The following is a 16769-nucleotide window of genomic DNA, read 5'->3' on the forward strand; positions in this document are numbered from 1 at the left end:
AACAATACAACCCACAAACTTTTAGACAGCATGGCACAGTTACGTGGACAGGATTGACTCGTCACATGTTATTCATTTGACCGGTAACAGCATCGGAAAACCTTATTGATTATTAGAAACAAGACAGGTAAAAAATAATCCGATCTTGGTGTGCTGAGGATTAAGAAAGTAAAGTCAAGTTTGAGGTGGATCTTATAAGTGTTCAAGTAAATATTAAAGATTTTATTTAAAGCAATGAGGCATTCAAATAGTTCTTGAATATTAAGTATAGAATCGTGTTCTTACTGCTGAGGATTTGGTTGTCTTTTTACATTGTTTTATTGTTAGCATATCAACCACCACTTCGGAAGAATCATGGTTCCTCTAAACTCTGTTTAATATCTTTGGTAATAAATTTATTCTCACTTTTTATTGACTAGCCTTTATTTGAGCAGTTGTTACGTTACGGTTGTTACGAGAGAACTCAGCGTACAACATTAGCGTAAACCTATTCCGATGCATAAAATATTCATGTGATAGTCTTGAATTATGCTTTCTTTACAGGTTGTGGAAGACCAACGTTAGATGAAACATTAGAACCTTTACAGATAGAAAATTGCAATCTGAATTCAGAAGAACGTAAGTCAAAACACGGTGATCGCTTTTATACTATCGAGTAGTGTTTAAGGAGCCTTGCTAGTTATAAGTGTAGGTTACCGTCCTACTTTAGGGGTGCATAGATTTGTAAGATTTACGGAAGAAATAAGGAATGTTATTTCACAAGAGCAAGAAATCAGCAATTTATAAGAATCTAACCTGATATTCTTGACTCGGTTAGATATACTTCTTGCTTTTAGTGGTCACCTATCACAAGTTAGTTGGTATTTTTCGTATGTTGTTATTATGGCAAATTTATTTATACCCACGTTGTATATATATATATATATATATATATATATATATATATATATATATATATATATATATATATAGTGGCGGATCCAGGATATAAACAAGGGAGGGCTGAACCATAGTTTGCAGTTTTATCCAGTGTATAGTTGAGCGGCAAAGGGGGCTATAGGACCTATAGCCCCCCTTGGATCCGCCTCTGTATATATATATATATATATATATACTCATAATTCTTTCCACCTAAAGCGAATCTGCAACCATGAATCCATGAATAAAACTGGTCCACTAAGAAATAAATTGTAAGGCAATTGGGGCTACTTTTGTGGTGAATGAAATCCAAAAGTAAGTTATATATTGCAAGTGACACTTTTGGATCACTTGCTGGTTTTTATGTTTAAATAATGTTTTTAATTTTATATATGTTTCATACCTTAATATTGGTACTGCTTTATATATTTTAAGTTATTATTATTAGGTTAAGAAATCCAGATCTGGTCAATGGGTGATTAATTATTGTTATTATTAATTGTATGTAAATGTAATTGTTGTATTTACTATGTATATTTATATTATTTCTATTTTCAGCTATTACAAAAAATACCTCTAGTAAAAAGAATAGTTAGATAGCAACTCTGTTTCAGGGAATAACAGTCAGTTTCAAAGCATTCAGAGAAAGCTTCTTTTTGGTAGGAGAACACCCTCCTCCCTACCACTCGTTTTTTCTACATAGTTATTGATATGATAGCTTTCCTATATAAACGGAAGATTTTTACAGGAAAGGGGTCAGTTGACCGTCAGTCTTGGGGGAGACTTCGAACAGTCTCCAAAAATGTAGTCTATAGGACGGACTCGGCTCGGTGAGCCGAGTGGGAACTTTTTCTCCCGTAAGAGAATACTAGATCTTCAAGTAAATGAAGGGGGAGTATTACGGTGGTCTTGCTTAGACTCGTCAGGTTCTCCGAGTCTTAAATAGGGCAGAAGGCATGAGCTATATTAGGTTCTACCTTCTAGTAGGTTTTTATTTGTAAGGGACTTTCTTTCTTGGACTAAAATGAGGTCCTGTGAGAAGAAGGGATATAGAAAAATAATTCTTATACTAATTCAAGAAAGAATTTTGCTAGGGAATTAGGCCCTGTAGAATAGGGACAGGATTTGATCCTTGAAATGCTACATTCCATATTTAAGTGGATATGGCATTTAGATTAACAATTCCCAGATACTAGAGTTTTTGAGTACGTGTTCAAAACTGAAGCTGTATACGGTTTTGGTCGGTTAGGTAATTTGTTCCTCTTGCAGGACACAATAGGTTTTTATGAACACTCTGAACACAGATTCCTGGGTTCGATCCCTCGTAGTGGACTCGTAAGAGGCTACTGATAGAGTTTTAGATATTTTTTTTTAATCATATCTCCTAATTCAGGGAGTATGGTTCTTATCTAACCTTTACCTGTCAGATCTATTTAAGGATCTTTCGCTACTATAAGGCGAACTCATTTTCCTTACCTACCTATCCCTATAATAAGTATTTAGATAGATATCCTTCTAGTGCATCTCCTATTTAAGGGAGTACACGAAATAGGGTCGTAGGCCAGGGCTTTTGATGTAGTGAGTCAATGCCCTTTATAAGTTAAGGTCGACAGAGGACGCTTTTAGTGAGGGCTAACCCTTCTGTCTGCCACAGGCACATAATTAGAGAAACCTTAGCTTTATTAAGTTTACTAAAACTAGAGAAATTAATTAAGGAATTAGAGAAGAGAATACCCACAGTATTTCTCATGCACTTTTAAAGAAAGATATTTCATAGAATTATCGACATTTTCTAAATAAACTTTTAATAGAGGTAACTCATGTGTTATGATTTCATATGTAGATAAGATCCTGAGTTATAAACCTGTTTATTAAGTTAATTACCCTAGACATTATTTTGTTTTAAGATACGAGTCTGAATATAATTTATTATATTCTATTTTTTAAGTTTGTCGAAAATTTTGTCCTAGAGACGGAAAGAGTCTGTACGCACAGTCTGACGGATTTCAGAGTTACATATAATAAGTGACATAATCTTTAAATTTTTTTCTTCGACAAACAATATACACCCTTTAAATAGGATAGTACGAAGTTTATTTTTCAGGTCTTCGTAAAATGCAAACTAATAAGAATATTAAAATTCTACATCTTTTGTTTATAAACAATACTGGAAAATACAAGATCGTTCGCGTCAAAATCTGAATTTTATGTTTATAAGAATGATCTAAGCTTTCGAATGTTATTATCAAGGCATACAGCCACATAATTTATAGTCACTGGTATGTGTCAAAACAAAAGTAACCGAATATTGACGTTAATTTTGCACAATCCAACCAAATTGGACATGGAGAAATCCTGCAGTCTATTAGAATATTAATTATACAGTGAAACCTGTCTTTCGCGGAATCGAGCGGGACTTGCTAAAATTTCCGTTAAAGTCAGGTTTCCGCTTAGTGGAGGTAGACTTTTCCTCTTTTAAAAAAATACATGCTTATAAAGGGGCATACTGAGAAAATATATTGCTGTATGTACATTGTTCGATTACAGTACTTCTTTCTCCTACGAATAAATACACAAAAAATTAAAACTAACACAAATTATGCTATGCACACGTTTTGTTTATTTTTCTGATAGCCAAGCAGGGTTTTCTGTGTACATTGCTGCTTGGCTGCTTGACTTTCCGCATATAGCCTGAGAAATTATACTAAGTGAATCAGAATCATTTTTCGTAAGGCCAATTTTTGCAGTTTCTTTAAACTTCTGGGAGAATCTTGATTTGTATTTATTCTATACTCTTCTTGGAACTCGGTATCGTATTCCTCTTCTTCCTCTATCTCGTTTTCTTCTTTCCGACATTCCGTATGATTCTTGATTAAGTTGCGGGGATTAAGGATAATTTGTGGGGCTGAATATGAGTACCGGTAGTGGTTGGGGAAGGTCAACACTGTCCAGAAATATTTAACAAAAGAACGAACATTTTATCGCAGACAGTGTAATGTATATGTCTCACAGAATGTCTAAACATCTTCTAAACGGCGTAGTCCGGAACTCAGAATTTTCCGTTAAATGTTTATTTTTCTTTCCGTTGTCCGCTTAACACAGTTTCCGCTTAATGAAGGGAGTTTTACACCTTTTGTTCTCCAAACTTCATGGGACCGTTAAATATTTCCGTTTAAGACAGTTTTCCGTTTAACAAAGGGTCCGTTGAGGACAGGTTTTACTGTATATTTGGAAGCCTCCAGAAAAATGCTATTTCATTTCAGCTGCACCAGTCATACTGGATTTAGACACGGGCTGTCACTGATCTTATTACTAAATTAATCTACCAAAAGTACTGTTTGCACTATTTCCAAAAGCCAAGCACAGTAGACTCTTGAATATCCGGCTCGCAACTATCTGGCCTGTTTTTTATATATATATATATATATATATATATATATATATATATATATATATATATATATATATATATATATATATATATATATATATATATATATATATATATATATGTGTGTGTGTGTGTGTGTGTGTATAAGGGAGAGAAATTTTGTAACAAAATGAGGAATATTTTTAAATGATTTATTTGAATTATGACGCCTTCATAAAAACGCGAATGTCAAATGGAAGCAGTTATTTATCAAGATTATTTTCAAACACTAAAAACTGAAAGTTTTAAAACTTTTAGGCCCACCTTTTCACATTTATGTAATCATTTATCAACGATAATGTTTTATTTTAAATTTATGTACTGGATGTACAGTATACATTATGCTTTCTCAACCTGTGGCACGCGAGCCGCTGCTGAGTGGTATGTACGATATATGGTAGTACGCCAGTTAGTGTGTCCAGAACCCCTGGTTTACATTATTTCATATTTCCTGCAATTAAGTTAGACATTATTTTTCTTAAAATGCGTATAATATTTTTATTCTTGGAGTTCCTTTTTCTCTAATATTTTTTTTAAATGTAGAGTGCAATGAATAAGAAATATTTATAAAATATTGGTCTACACTAAGAGGTCAGAAAATGTGAATAAGAGCTGGATTTGATGTAAAAAGTGTAATTTTAATGGTTTGAGTGGCGCAAGTACTGAGTAATTATAGAATTCTGGCCTTCCCATCCACCACATTAGGACGGATAGACGTGAGTCTAGTGTATAAGTCAAAAATTATCCGCAATGTGGCCGTAACTTTTCTTTCATTATTCGTACTGACCTCTGTCCTCGTTTATTTTATTGTTATGTTGTTGTGGTCATGCTATGAAAGCTTGTTCCTAATTCCTCCATTTGTATTCCTTTTGTTGCAGATAGATTATGGTCACTCCATTAGAAATTTGCACCAAAGAGGAACAACGAGCAGTGGTTCGGTTTTTGTAGTCGGAAGATGTATCAGGGACCGCAATCCATCAAAGACTTCTGGCACAATACGGAAAAAGTGTCTTGCCGAAACGCAGTTTTGTCAACAAATGGGTTGAAATATTCAAAAATGGTCGCACAAGTGTTACGCACGAGGAAAGAGCCGGACGAGTGACTTTATGAAGCCCACAAGGGCGCCGACCCTGAGGAGGCCGGGGTGCTCGGTCCCCTCGAAACTCATGTGGGACCCCCTATTGTATTTATGAATATACAATAGGCCTATTTGGCATAATTTGAATGCAATTTGTCTTAAAATCCTCATAGATATATACCTTCTTCTTCTGAATGGGGCGCACCAAATTTACAGAGAAATCGGCGCCCTTGGAAGCCCAAGTCTATTGTGGATGATTTCGTACGCAGAACCATGACTAATTTCTAGACGATGTGCCACTTCATCAATAGTCACTCGTCTGTCTAGCTAAACTATGTCACGTTCACTGCTCGTTGTTCATCTTTGGTACCAACTTCTAGTGAAGCGGCCATGATGTATCTGTAACAAAAGGAAGAGAAATAGAGGAATTAGGATCAAACTTTCATTGCATGACCACAACAGCATAATAGTAAAATAAACGAAGACAGAGGTCAGTATGACCAAAATAAGAAACGTTATAGCTACATTGCGGATAATATTTGACTTACCCTTGTACATTTACGAGACGAGGCAAGACAAGAGATTTTCGAAACGAGGCCACAAAAGCAAGTCAAGAATGAAGACGAGACGAGAAAAAAAAGCCTTCGAAAATCGAGACGAGAAGAGACTTCTGCAAAAAAAAATAAATGACAAGACGAGACAAAAAAAAACTTCTTTCTCGACACGTCTCATCTCATGGGCAACAGTATTTAGAATTTTTGGAAAAGTAGGAAAATGAACTGGGTCCAAGTAGCGTTTGGCTATACTATCAGTTAGGAAATTAACTTACTTTTGTCTTTATTCTAAAAAATAACGATTTCACTTCGTGCACTGCAAAATTCAAATTATTCGTTTTATGACAATGTTACCGATCCGGCAGTTAATAGAAAACTCGATATGGACGCAGATTCAAGACAATCTATAGGACAAAGTTGGCACTTTTAAAAAATCCAATTGTAACAACTTTTTCTTTGGGTTACTTTCCATTAACATTGTCGTTAATGATATACAAAAATTTGTTACTTTTTAATTTCTATCCACACAAATAGTGAAACATGATAAAATTTTCCTACATTGTCGAGAATGTAATACAATGCTTACAAATTCCTACGTAAATTTAATTTGGTTTAGCAATTTGTGACGTGAAAACCAAAATCTAAAAAAAAAAAAAAAAAAAAATCGAATTGAGAAGCTCGTCCTTTTTTCTGAACTCAATAAAAAGGGATCGCTAATTGTAGGAAAACGGTTTTAATGAAATGTGTTTACGCATACATAGCATGAAATTTGCTATATATTTGTAAAAGGATTTTAGGCATCATTTAATTATGAGGAATTTAGTGATTATGTGCAGCTTGTACGAAAGTGATTGTGAGTTTGATTCCCTGTGGAAGTACAATTTCTTGGATACCAACTCGCGTAGCAGCTAGAATCAAACTTTTAAGCTGTAGCTGGAAAGTGCGGGGTAAGCATAGTGAACAAGTACTTCACTTCATAAAATATCGTAACGTGTGTTCTTCTTCTTTTAAAATGGTTAATATGATGCCATTATTCCAAAGATACAGCAACCGTTATATCAGCCTTCCCCGAGTTTTCTGACCTATTTCGAATTTAGTACGGTCTAATTTCGAATATTTTTAAATATAAAAATATTATTTTCTTCTAAATACAATATGTAATAAATTGCGTTATAATAAATAATAGTACAACTAACCTATCTTACATCAATTTTTTTCAAAATCTGGATATAGAATTTTACCCTTAGGAGGCCTTCTTCGTAAATCTAGCAACCAAGTATGTAGTTATAGATATACATATAAACAAGAATTTCAGGATTGATCCCAAAAAAATGGATCAAAAGATTGTGATCTTAGCCAATGATTAGTTTTTGGATCAGGGGCCACAAAATTTTTGAATGACCCCCAAATCGAGTTTTCGTATTTTTTACGTAATAAGTACATCTACTGAGTTAACTGACAGTTTTGGTTTGCATACACTATATGTAGTTCCTCAGATACAAAGCGTACAAGAAAATTTTTGATTGAATGAAATGTATTAGGTTTTTTGGATCAGGGACCACAAAATTTTTGAACGGACCCTAAATCGAGTTGTCGTGTTTTTATGTAATAAGCCATCATACTGAATTAAGTAATAGTTTGAGTTTGGCTACACTATATGTAGTTCTCCAGATATAAGGCCTACAAGAAAACTTTTGCGTGAAATATATTGGATCTTTTGTTTCAACAAGCAAGTTACGATGTTTCAACGTTGTTCATTGAAGTATTCATCTACCATGGTTGTGTAAAATACGTATGGGAAAAAAAAAAAGTTATCTCTCTTCAACTTGCAGAAGCTTGACATGTCAAAGTAAAAGCTTCACTTGACAATTTGAATCTTGTAACAAATTTGTTATACATGATGAAACCAGAAGAAAATTTCTTCTTGCTTGATGGGTAAAAACTTCCAAAATGGCTACCATAACAAGCTCGTTTTCATGGGACAAAGATATAACATCATACACCAACCAGGAAGTTGCTATGAGTACCTTGATTTTCTTTTAAAGCAGTTATTCTGCGTATGGACAGAATATGTAATTTTAACCTCAAAAATACAAGAGATATCTAACCACAAAACAAAGAGTTTAGCGAATGATCATAGTGCATATTTCTTCTAACGCTAAGTGGTCTGGTAGTGATGTCAGAATACTTACAATATGATGCCTTATCTTTTTTTGTACTGTCTTTCAGCTCCAAATCTATGCGATTTATATAAGCTGCCTTGCCAATTGGATAACATTCACAACGTTATAACCGGTTTAGACGCAGGTATGTGGGCAAGTAGTAACAACTTCCAATAATAATAATAATAATAATAATAATAATAATAATAATAATAATAATAATAATAATAATAATAATAATAATAATAATAACTGGATGTTAGTTTAATTTGTTAACAGATCAAAAGTATTTTAGTTTTGCTACTAACACAGGATGTACTTGAACCTGAACCCATAAAGTGGGAGTGATGTATATATTTCCTGAAAGCTTGGGTAGAGGTAAGATAAAACTGGTTACCAAAATTGGGAAGGTCTCAAGCATTCCGCTTGAGGGCAGCACGTTACTCATTTTTATTAACACTTTTAAGCGTGTCTTAAAGTCCGTAGCAGCACCGAAAAATCTGGAACGGTGAGACAGATATGAAAACAGAAAAACATGTCTTTCATCATTTCAAAAGTACAACGTATCAAAGTAAAATAAATTGTCCCAGGATCCCCTGAAGGGTCCCAGACGGGGTCCACCTCAAAATTTTTAAATGGAAAGAGGGGTCAACTTGCATATCGTATGAAAGTTGGTGTTATATAAAAGAAGATAAATCAAGTCGCGACTCTCTACGATAAGCCTGTGCAAAATAGCGGTGGGTCAAAATATCAACACAATCTTCATTGCAAAGTCTATGGCTACGCGTATGAATCTGAAAAGATGGAATAAGTGTAGAAACAAAAACACAGATATGCCATTATTTCAAAAGTATAATGATTCAAAGTAAAAAAAAAAAATGTTCCAGGGTCCCAGACGGGCTCCAACTCAAAATGTTGAAATGGAAAGGGGTTCAAATTGAGTATCATATGAAAGCTTATGTTAAGTGAAAGAAGAGGAAACAAGTATCGACTCTTGATGAAAAGTCTATTGCCACTCCTATGAACCTGAAACGGTGAGACAGGTGTAAAAACAAAACAAAAACTAGAATGTATGAAGGGAAAAAAGAAATATCCCAGTTTCAATTGCAGGATCCCAGACAGGGTCCAACTCAAAAGTTTCAAGTGCCAAGGGGGGTAAATAAGTACATCATGTGAAAGCTCGTGTTAAATGATACAGAATTGGATATTGGACAAGTCTCGACTGTCGATAAGCATTGCAAAATCGCACTAGTCATTTCCTTTGACACATTCTAGTTTTTGTTTTGTTTTGTATTTCACCGTTTCAGATTCATACGAGTGGCCATTGACTTTGCAATGAAGATTGTGTTGATATTTTGACCCGCCGCTATTTTGCACAGGCTTATCGTAGAGAGTCGCGACTTGATTTATCTTCTTTTATATAACACCAACTTTCATACGATATGCAAGTTGACCCCTCTTTCCATTTAAAAATTTTGAGTTGGACACCGTCTGGGACACTGCGGGGGACCGTGGGACAATTTATTTTATTTTGGTACGTTGTACTTTTGAAATGATGAAAGACGTGTTTTTCTGTTTTCACATATATCCCACCGTTTCAGACTTTTCGGGGTTGCAACGGGCTTTATGTACACGCTTAAATGTGCTAATAAAAATGAGTAACGTGCTGCTCTCAAGCAGAATGCATGAGACCTCCCCAGTTTTGGTAACCAGTTTTGATCTTACCTTGGCCCAAGCTTTCAGGAAATATATATATCACCCCCACTTTGTGGGTTCAGGTTCAAGTACATCCCGTGTAAATCCTGAGACGTAGTAGTCAGTGTGATTGCTTTAATACTTCTTTTTAGAAGCAACATATAGTGGATTATGAATTGCATTAAAGGCTAAAAACTATTTAAATACCACATTAGCAGTGTAGAGCCTTAGTGTAATTTACGTATGTAGTCGATTAACATATGTAGTTCGCAACTAATTGTATGCAGAATTGATTAGTGAATAAAGGAAGAGAATCACGCTAGTGGGCTTTATAAAATAGTAATGTTGTTAGGATTACATTAGTGGATCTTGTAAGATTATAATGTTATTAGGATCACGCTAGTGAGACTTATACGATTGTAATGTTATTAGGATGACGCTAGTGGGCCTTATACAAGTGAAACGTAATGAGTTTCTCGTCAAGTACTACCAAAACTGAAGGACATAATGTAAGTAGTGGTTATATAAGGTATTAATCAGCCACTTATTCCAATAGGAAAATACTGGATTTGGAATTACATATATCTCTCGAAAATAGAAAAAATTATTACATGAAAACAACAGAACTAAACGTGGATAACAACAAATGTCTAACAACTTCATATGTATTAATAATTAATAATCCGAAAAGCAAAGTGAAATTTTGTATGCTTTGCAGTTAGACATTTTAGACATTGGTTGCATAAAAGTGGGAAAATTTTGTCCAAAATATTAAAATCTTCAAGTTTAAATTTAAATTCAAAAGATGAAAGTAATTTCTACACACACACACACACACACACACACACACACACACACACACACACATATATATATATATATATATATATATATATATATATATATATATATATATATATATATAACATTAAACACAATACAAAGTTCATTGGGCAATCATTACCCAACCAAATGTGGAATGGGACTATGTCAAACGGAAACAAATTCTGAAACAAAAACTTGAGCGATTTTGGATAGAGTGCACACACGTTTTCCGCCCATAAAACGAATTGACACGGTCAATCGTTCTATGGTTTCGAAATTTGGTTTCTGTGTAACAAAATACATCGAATCTTTGCCCTGGGGTCCGCTGAACAGAACTTTCGTTTTTTGCATAGCTGTATTACGTGTATCTTCCCTATAGAAATTCGATAAGTTTTTCGCCCATAAAAGGGACTTAACACGTTCAATCGTCCTGGAGATTTGAAATTTGGATTCTGTGTAACAAAATATATCAAATCCATACCCTAGGGTCCACTGCGCACAACTTTTATTGTTATTATTATTATTATTATTGCAAAGCTGTATTACGTGTATCCCCCCCTCTAAAATCGTTCGAATTTTTCACCAATAACAAAAAATTGACATGATCGATCATCTTGGGGTTTCGAAATGTAGATTCTGTGTAAGAAAATACATCAAATCCATACCCTAGAGTACGGTGCACAGAACTTTTTTTAATTGACATGATCGACCGTCCTGGGGTTTCGAAATTTGGATTCTGTGTGACAAAATACATCGAATCCATACCCTGGAGTCCGGTGCACAGAATTTTTTTAATTGACACGATCGACCGTCCTGGGGTTTCGAAATTTGGATTCTGTGTGACAAAATACATCGAATCCATACCCTGGAGTCCGGTGCACAGAATTTTTTTTAATTGACACGATCGACCGTCCTGGGGTTTCGAAATTTGGATTCTGTGTGACAAAATACATCGAATCCATACCCTGGAGTTCGGTGCACAGAATTTTTTTTAATTGACACGATCGACCGTCCTGGGGTTTCGAAATTTGGATTCTGTGTGACAAAATACATCGAATCCATACCCTGGAGTCCGGTGCACAGAATTTTTTTTAATTGACACGATCGACCGTCCTGGGGTTTCGAAATTTGGATTCTGTGTGACAAAATACATCGAATCCATACCCTGGAATCCGGTGTAGAGAATTTTTTTTAATTGACACGATCGACCGTCCTGGGGTTTCGAAATTTGGATTCTGTGTGACAAAATACATCGAATCCATACCCTGGAGTCCGGTGCACAGAATTTTTTTAATTGACACGATCGACCGTCCTGGGGTTTCGAAATTTGGATTCTGTGTGACAAAATACATCGAATCCATACCCTGGAGTCCGGTGCACAGAACTTTTTTTAATTGACACAATCGACCGTCCTGGGGTTTTGAAATTTGGATTCTGTGTGACAAAATACATCGAATCCATACCCTGGAGTCCGGTGCACAGAATTTTTTTTAATTGACACGATCGACCGTCCTGGGGTTTCGAAATTTGGATTCTGTGTGACAAAATACATCGAATCCATACCCTGGAGTCCGGTGCACAGAATTTTTTTTAATTGACACGATCGACCGTCCTGGGGTTTCGAAATTTGGATTCTGTGTGACAAAATACATCGAATCCATACCCTGGAGTCCGGTGCACAGAATTTGTTTTTAATTGACACAATCGACCGTCCTGGGGTTTCGAAATTTGGATTCTGTGTGACAAAATACATCGAATCCATACCCTGGAGTCCGGTGCACAGAACTTTTTTTAATTGACACAATCGACCATCCTGGGGTTTCGAAATTTGGATTCTGTGTGACAAAATACATCGAATCCATACCCTGGAGTCCGGTGCACAGAACTTTTTTTAATTGACACAATCGACCGTCCTGAGGTTTCGAAATTTGGATTCTGTGTGACAAAATACATCGAATCCATACCCTGGAGTCCGGTGCACAGAACCTTTTTCAATTGACACGATCGACCGTTCTGGGGTTTCGAAATTTGGATTCTGTGTGACAAAATACATCGAATCCATACCCTGGAGTCCGGTGCACAGAATTTTTTTTAATTGACACGATCGACCGTCCTGGGGTTTCGAAATTTGGATTCTGTGTGACAAAATACATCGAATCCATACCCTGGAGTCCGGTGCACAGAATTTTTTTTTAATTGACACGATCGACCGTCCTGGGGTTTCGAAATTTGGATTCTGTGTGACAAAATACATCGAATCCATACCCTGGAGTCCGGTGCACAGAACTTTTTTTAATTGACACAATCGACCGTCCTGGGGTTTCGAAATTTGGATTCTGTGTGACAAAATACATCGAATCCATACCCTGGAGTCCGGTGCACAGAACTTTTTTTAATTGACACGATCGACCGTCCTGGGGTTTCGAAATTTGGATTCTGTGTGACAAAATACATCGAATCCATACCCTGGAGTCCGGTGCACAGAACTTTTTTTAATTGACACAATCGACCGTCCTGGGGTTTCGAAATTTGGATTCTGTGTGACAAAATACATCGAATCCATACCCTGGAGTCCGGTGCACAGAATTTTTTTTGATTGACACGATCGACCGTCCTGGGGTTTCGAAATTTGGATTCTGTGTGACAAAATACATCGAATCCATACCCTGGAGTCCGGTGCACAGAATTTTTTTTTAATTGACACGATCGACCGTCCTGGGGTTTCGAAATTTGGATTCTGTGTGACAAAATACATCGAATCCATACCCTGGAGTCCGGTGCACAGAATTTTTTTTAATTGACACGATCGACCGTCCTGGGGTTTCGAAATTTGGATTCTGTGTGACAAAATACATCGAATAAATACCCTGGAGTGCGGTGCACAGAATTTTTTTTAATTGACACGATCGACCGTCCTGGGGTTTCGAAATTTGGATTCTGTGTGACAAAATACATCGAATCCATACCCTGGAGTCCGGAGCACAGATTTTTTTTTTAATTGACACGATCGACCGTCCTGGGGTTTCGAAATTTGTATTCTGTGTGACAAAATACATCGAATCCATACCCTGGAGTCCGGTGCACAGAACTTTTTTTAATTGACACAATCGACCGTCCTGGGGTTTTGAAATTTGTATTCTGTGTGACAAAATACATCGAATCCATACCCTGGAGTCCGGTGCACAGAACTTTTTTTAATTGACACAATCGACCGTCCTGGGGTTTCGAAATTTGTATTCTGTGTGACAAAATACATCGAATCCATACCCTGGAGTCCGGTGCACAGAACTTTTTTTAATTGACACGATCGACCGTCCTGGGGTTTCGAAATTTGGATTCTGTGTGACAAAATACATCGAATCCATACCCTGGAGTCCGGTGCACAGAATTTTTTTTTAATTGACACAATCGACCGTCCTGGGGTTTCGAAATTTGGATTCTGTGTGACAAAATACATCGAATCCATACCCTGGAGTCCGGTGCACAGAACTTTTTTTAATTGACACAATCGACCGTCCTGGGGTTTCGAAATTTGGATTCTGTGTGACAAAATACATCGAATAAATACCCTGGAGTCCGGTGCACAGAATTTTTTTTTAATTGACACGATCGACCGTCCTGGGGTTTCGAAATTTGGATTCTGTGTGACAAAATACATCGAATCCATACCCTGGAGTCCGGTGCACAGAATTTTTTTTTAATTGACACGATCGACCGTCCTGGGGTTTCGAAATTTGGATTCTGTGTGACAAAATACATCGAATCCATACCCTGGAGTCCGGTGCACAGAATTTTTTTTAATTGACACGATCGACCGTCCTGGGGTTTCGAAATTTGGATTCTGTGTGACAAAATACATCGAATCCATACCCTGGAGTCCGGTGCACAGAATTTTTTTTGATTGACAGGATCGACCGTCCTGGGGTTTCGAAATTTGGATTCTGTGTGACAAAATACATCGAATCCATACCCTGGAGTCCGGTGCACAGAATTTTTTTTTAATTGACACGATCGACCGTCCTGGGGTTTCGAAATTTGGATTCTGTGTGACAAAATACATCGAATCCGTACCCTGGAGTCCGGTGCACAGAACTTTTTTTAATTGACACGATCGACCGTCCTGGGGTTTCGAAATTTGGATTCTGTGTGACAAAATACATCGAATCCATACCCTGGAGTCCGGTGCACAGAAGTTTTTTTAATTGACACGATCGACCGTCCTGGGGTTTCGAAATTTGGATTCTGTGTGACAAAATACATCGAATCCATACCCTGGAGTCCGGTGCACAGAACTTTTTTTAATTGACACAATCGACCGTCCTGGGGTTTCGAAATTTGGATTCTGTGTGACAAAATACATCGAATCCATACCCTGGAGTCTGGTGCACAGAATTTTTTTTAATTGACACGGTCGACCGTCCTGGGGTTTCGAAATTTGGATTCTGTGTGACAAAATACATCGAATCCATACCCTGGAGTCCGGTGCACAGAACTTTTTTTAATTGACACGATCGACCGTCCTGAGGTTTCGAAATTTGGATTCTGTGTGACAAAATACATCGAATCCATACCCTGGAGTCCGGTAAACAGAACTTTTTTTAATTGACACGATCGACCGTCCTGGGGTTTCGAAATTTGGATTCTGTGTGACAAAATACATCGAATCCATACCCTGGAGTCCGGTGCACAGAACTTTCATTTTTTGTGTGCGGATGTGTTATTTTTAATTTCTTATTTTAGTAGACACATTTTTATATAGACACATTTTTATATACTTATTTACGAATACAGCAAAACATTTTTTTAAAAATGAGGCTATTTAAAAATCTTTTAAAGAAGAATTAGAATAAAAGAGGAATAAAAGTGATGAAAAACGGTATACTAAAATATAAGAAAAATATTGTATATACAAATACAACAAAAAATTGTATAGCAAGATACAATTCGAAATGAAGGTTATACATATATATACAACTGTATGCGATAAGCAGAAAAACTTCAAAAGCTTTTACAAACTGGGAATTACTTATGGGGTTCGTTGCTAAGAGGATATGAAAGAAGGTCTTGAAATGGACTGAGCTAGTCTCTTCTACCAGAACTCCTTGAACGTAGTATACATGTGACACTGCCCCTTTGTTACTTGGTAATGAGACAGGCTATCCAAAATTCATAAGGACATTTTGTGACGTTTCAAATCTACAATATATTATAAAATTATCAAATCTTTATATTATATAAAAATGAAATTGACTATGTGACTTAATAACTCTTGAATCACCCGATCGATCTCAATCAAATTTCAATATAGATGAGGTTCGGGCCTGGGATGGTTTCTATCATTTCACTTTGACGGTGGGGAAGGGGAGGGAGATATATGTAAAAATTGTCGAAAATGACCGATATTAGTGTCGAATCATAGTTTTTGGTCTCTGAGACGAACAGTGATACTTTTGAACCCGTTTAAATTCATGTCACTCAACACACACACACACACAAAAAAAAAACATATTTCACGGGTACCAAACACATGAGATAGGGAGTTGTGCATTTAGTTTTTTTCTTTTTATTTTAACCCAGCGAAGCAGGTAATCGATACTAGTAAATTAATTAATTAAGTAAGTAAGTAAATAAAGTTAAATGAAATTGGATGATACGATCAGTATCGACGCGATCTGGTCCATCCATCGTCTTGAGTAAATACCCAGTTGGTGGTTTTAGATTTAAGAGCCATGAATAAAAATCTAAAGATAAACTGTGTGTGGAAGACTTGTACTCGTATTGTGCACTCGGCTATCCATCCATTAGATAAAATGACTAATTCTACTGAATTGAGGATAAATTTTCCATGTTTGTTAAATTTATAATTTAAAAAGAAATACCTGAACAAAGTATGATATGAGGACTACAAATTACACGTTCATGTCGCATAGTGGCTCCCACAGACTATTGAAAAGACAACAATAATGTTGCAAAAACTATTCACAACTTCTAGCACCTCATATTGTAATTAATCACGGATACCAAACTGCACTACAAATATCAGCCAAATCCTGTATTTGAAAAAGATAAATACAAACTCTATTACGATAGAGAAATCAGAACAGATG

At 36.1% G+C, this 16769-nt stretch overlaps 1 protein-coding gene across 2 annotated transcripts in view; it reads left to right on the plus strand.

Moving 5' to 3' along the window:
• The window catches only part of LOC145684634 (acid-sensing ion channel 1C-like), an 88217-nt gene that overhangs the window by 48226 nt on the left and 23222 nt on the right, over positions 1–16769 (plus strand). For both annotated transcript variants that reach the window (XM_081757024.1, XM_081757023.1), the window contains exons 6-7: positions 544–618; positions 8210–8287. In XM_081757024.1, the coding sequence (XP_081613150.1) occupies positions 544–618; positions 8210–8287 (153 nt within the window). The remainder of the gene's footprint in view (positions 1–543; positions 619–8209; positions 8288–16769) is intronic.

Source organism: Thermobia domestica, chromosome 5 (genome assembly GCF_964235325.1).
Source record: "Thermobia domestica chromosome 5, izTheDome1.hap1.1, whole genome shotgun sequence".
Taxonomy (NCBI): domain Eukaryota; kingdom Metazoa; phylum Arthropoda; class Insecta; order Zygentoma; family Lepismatidae; genus Thermobia; species Thermobia domestica.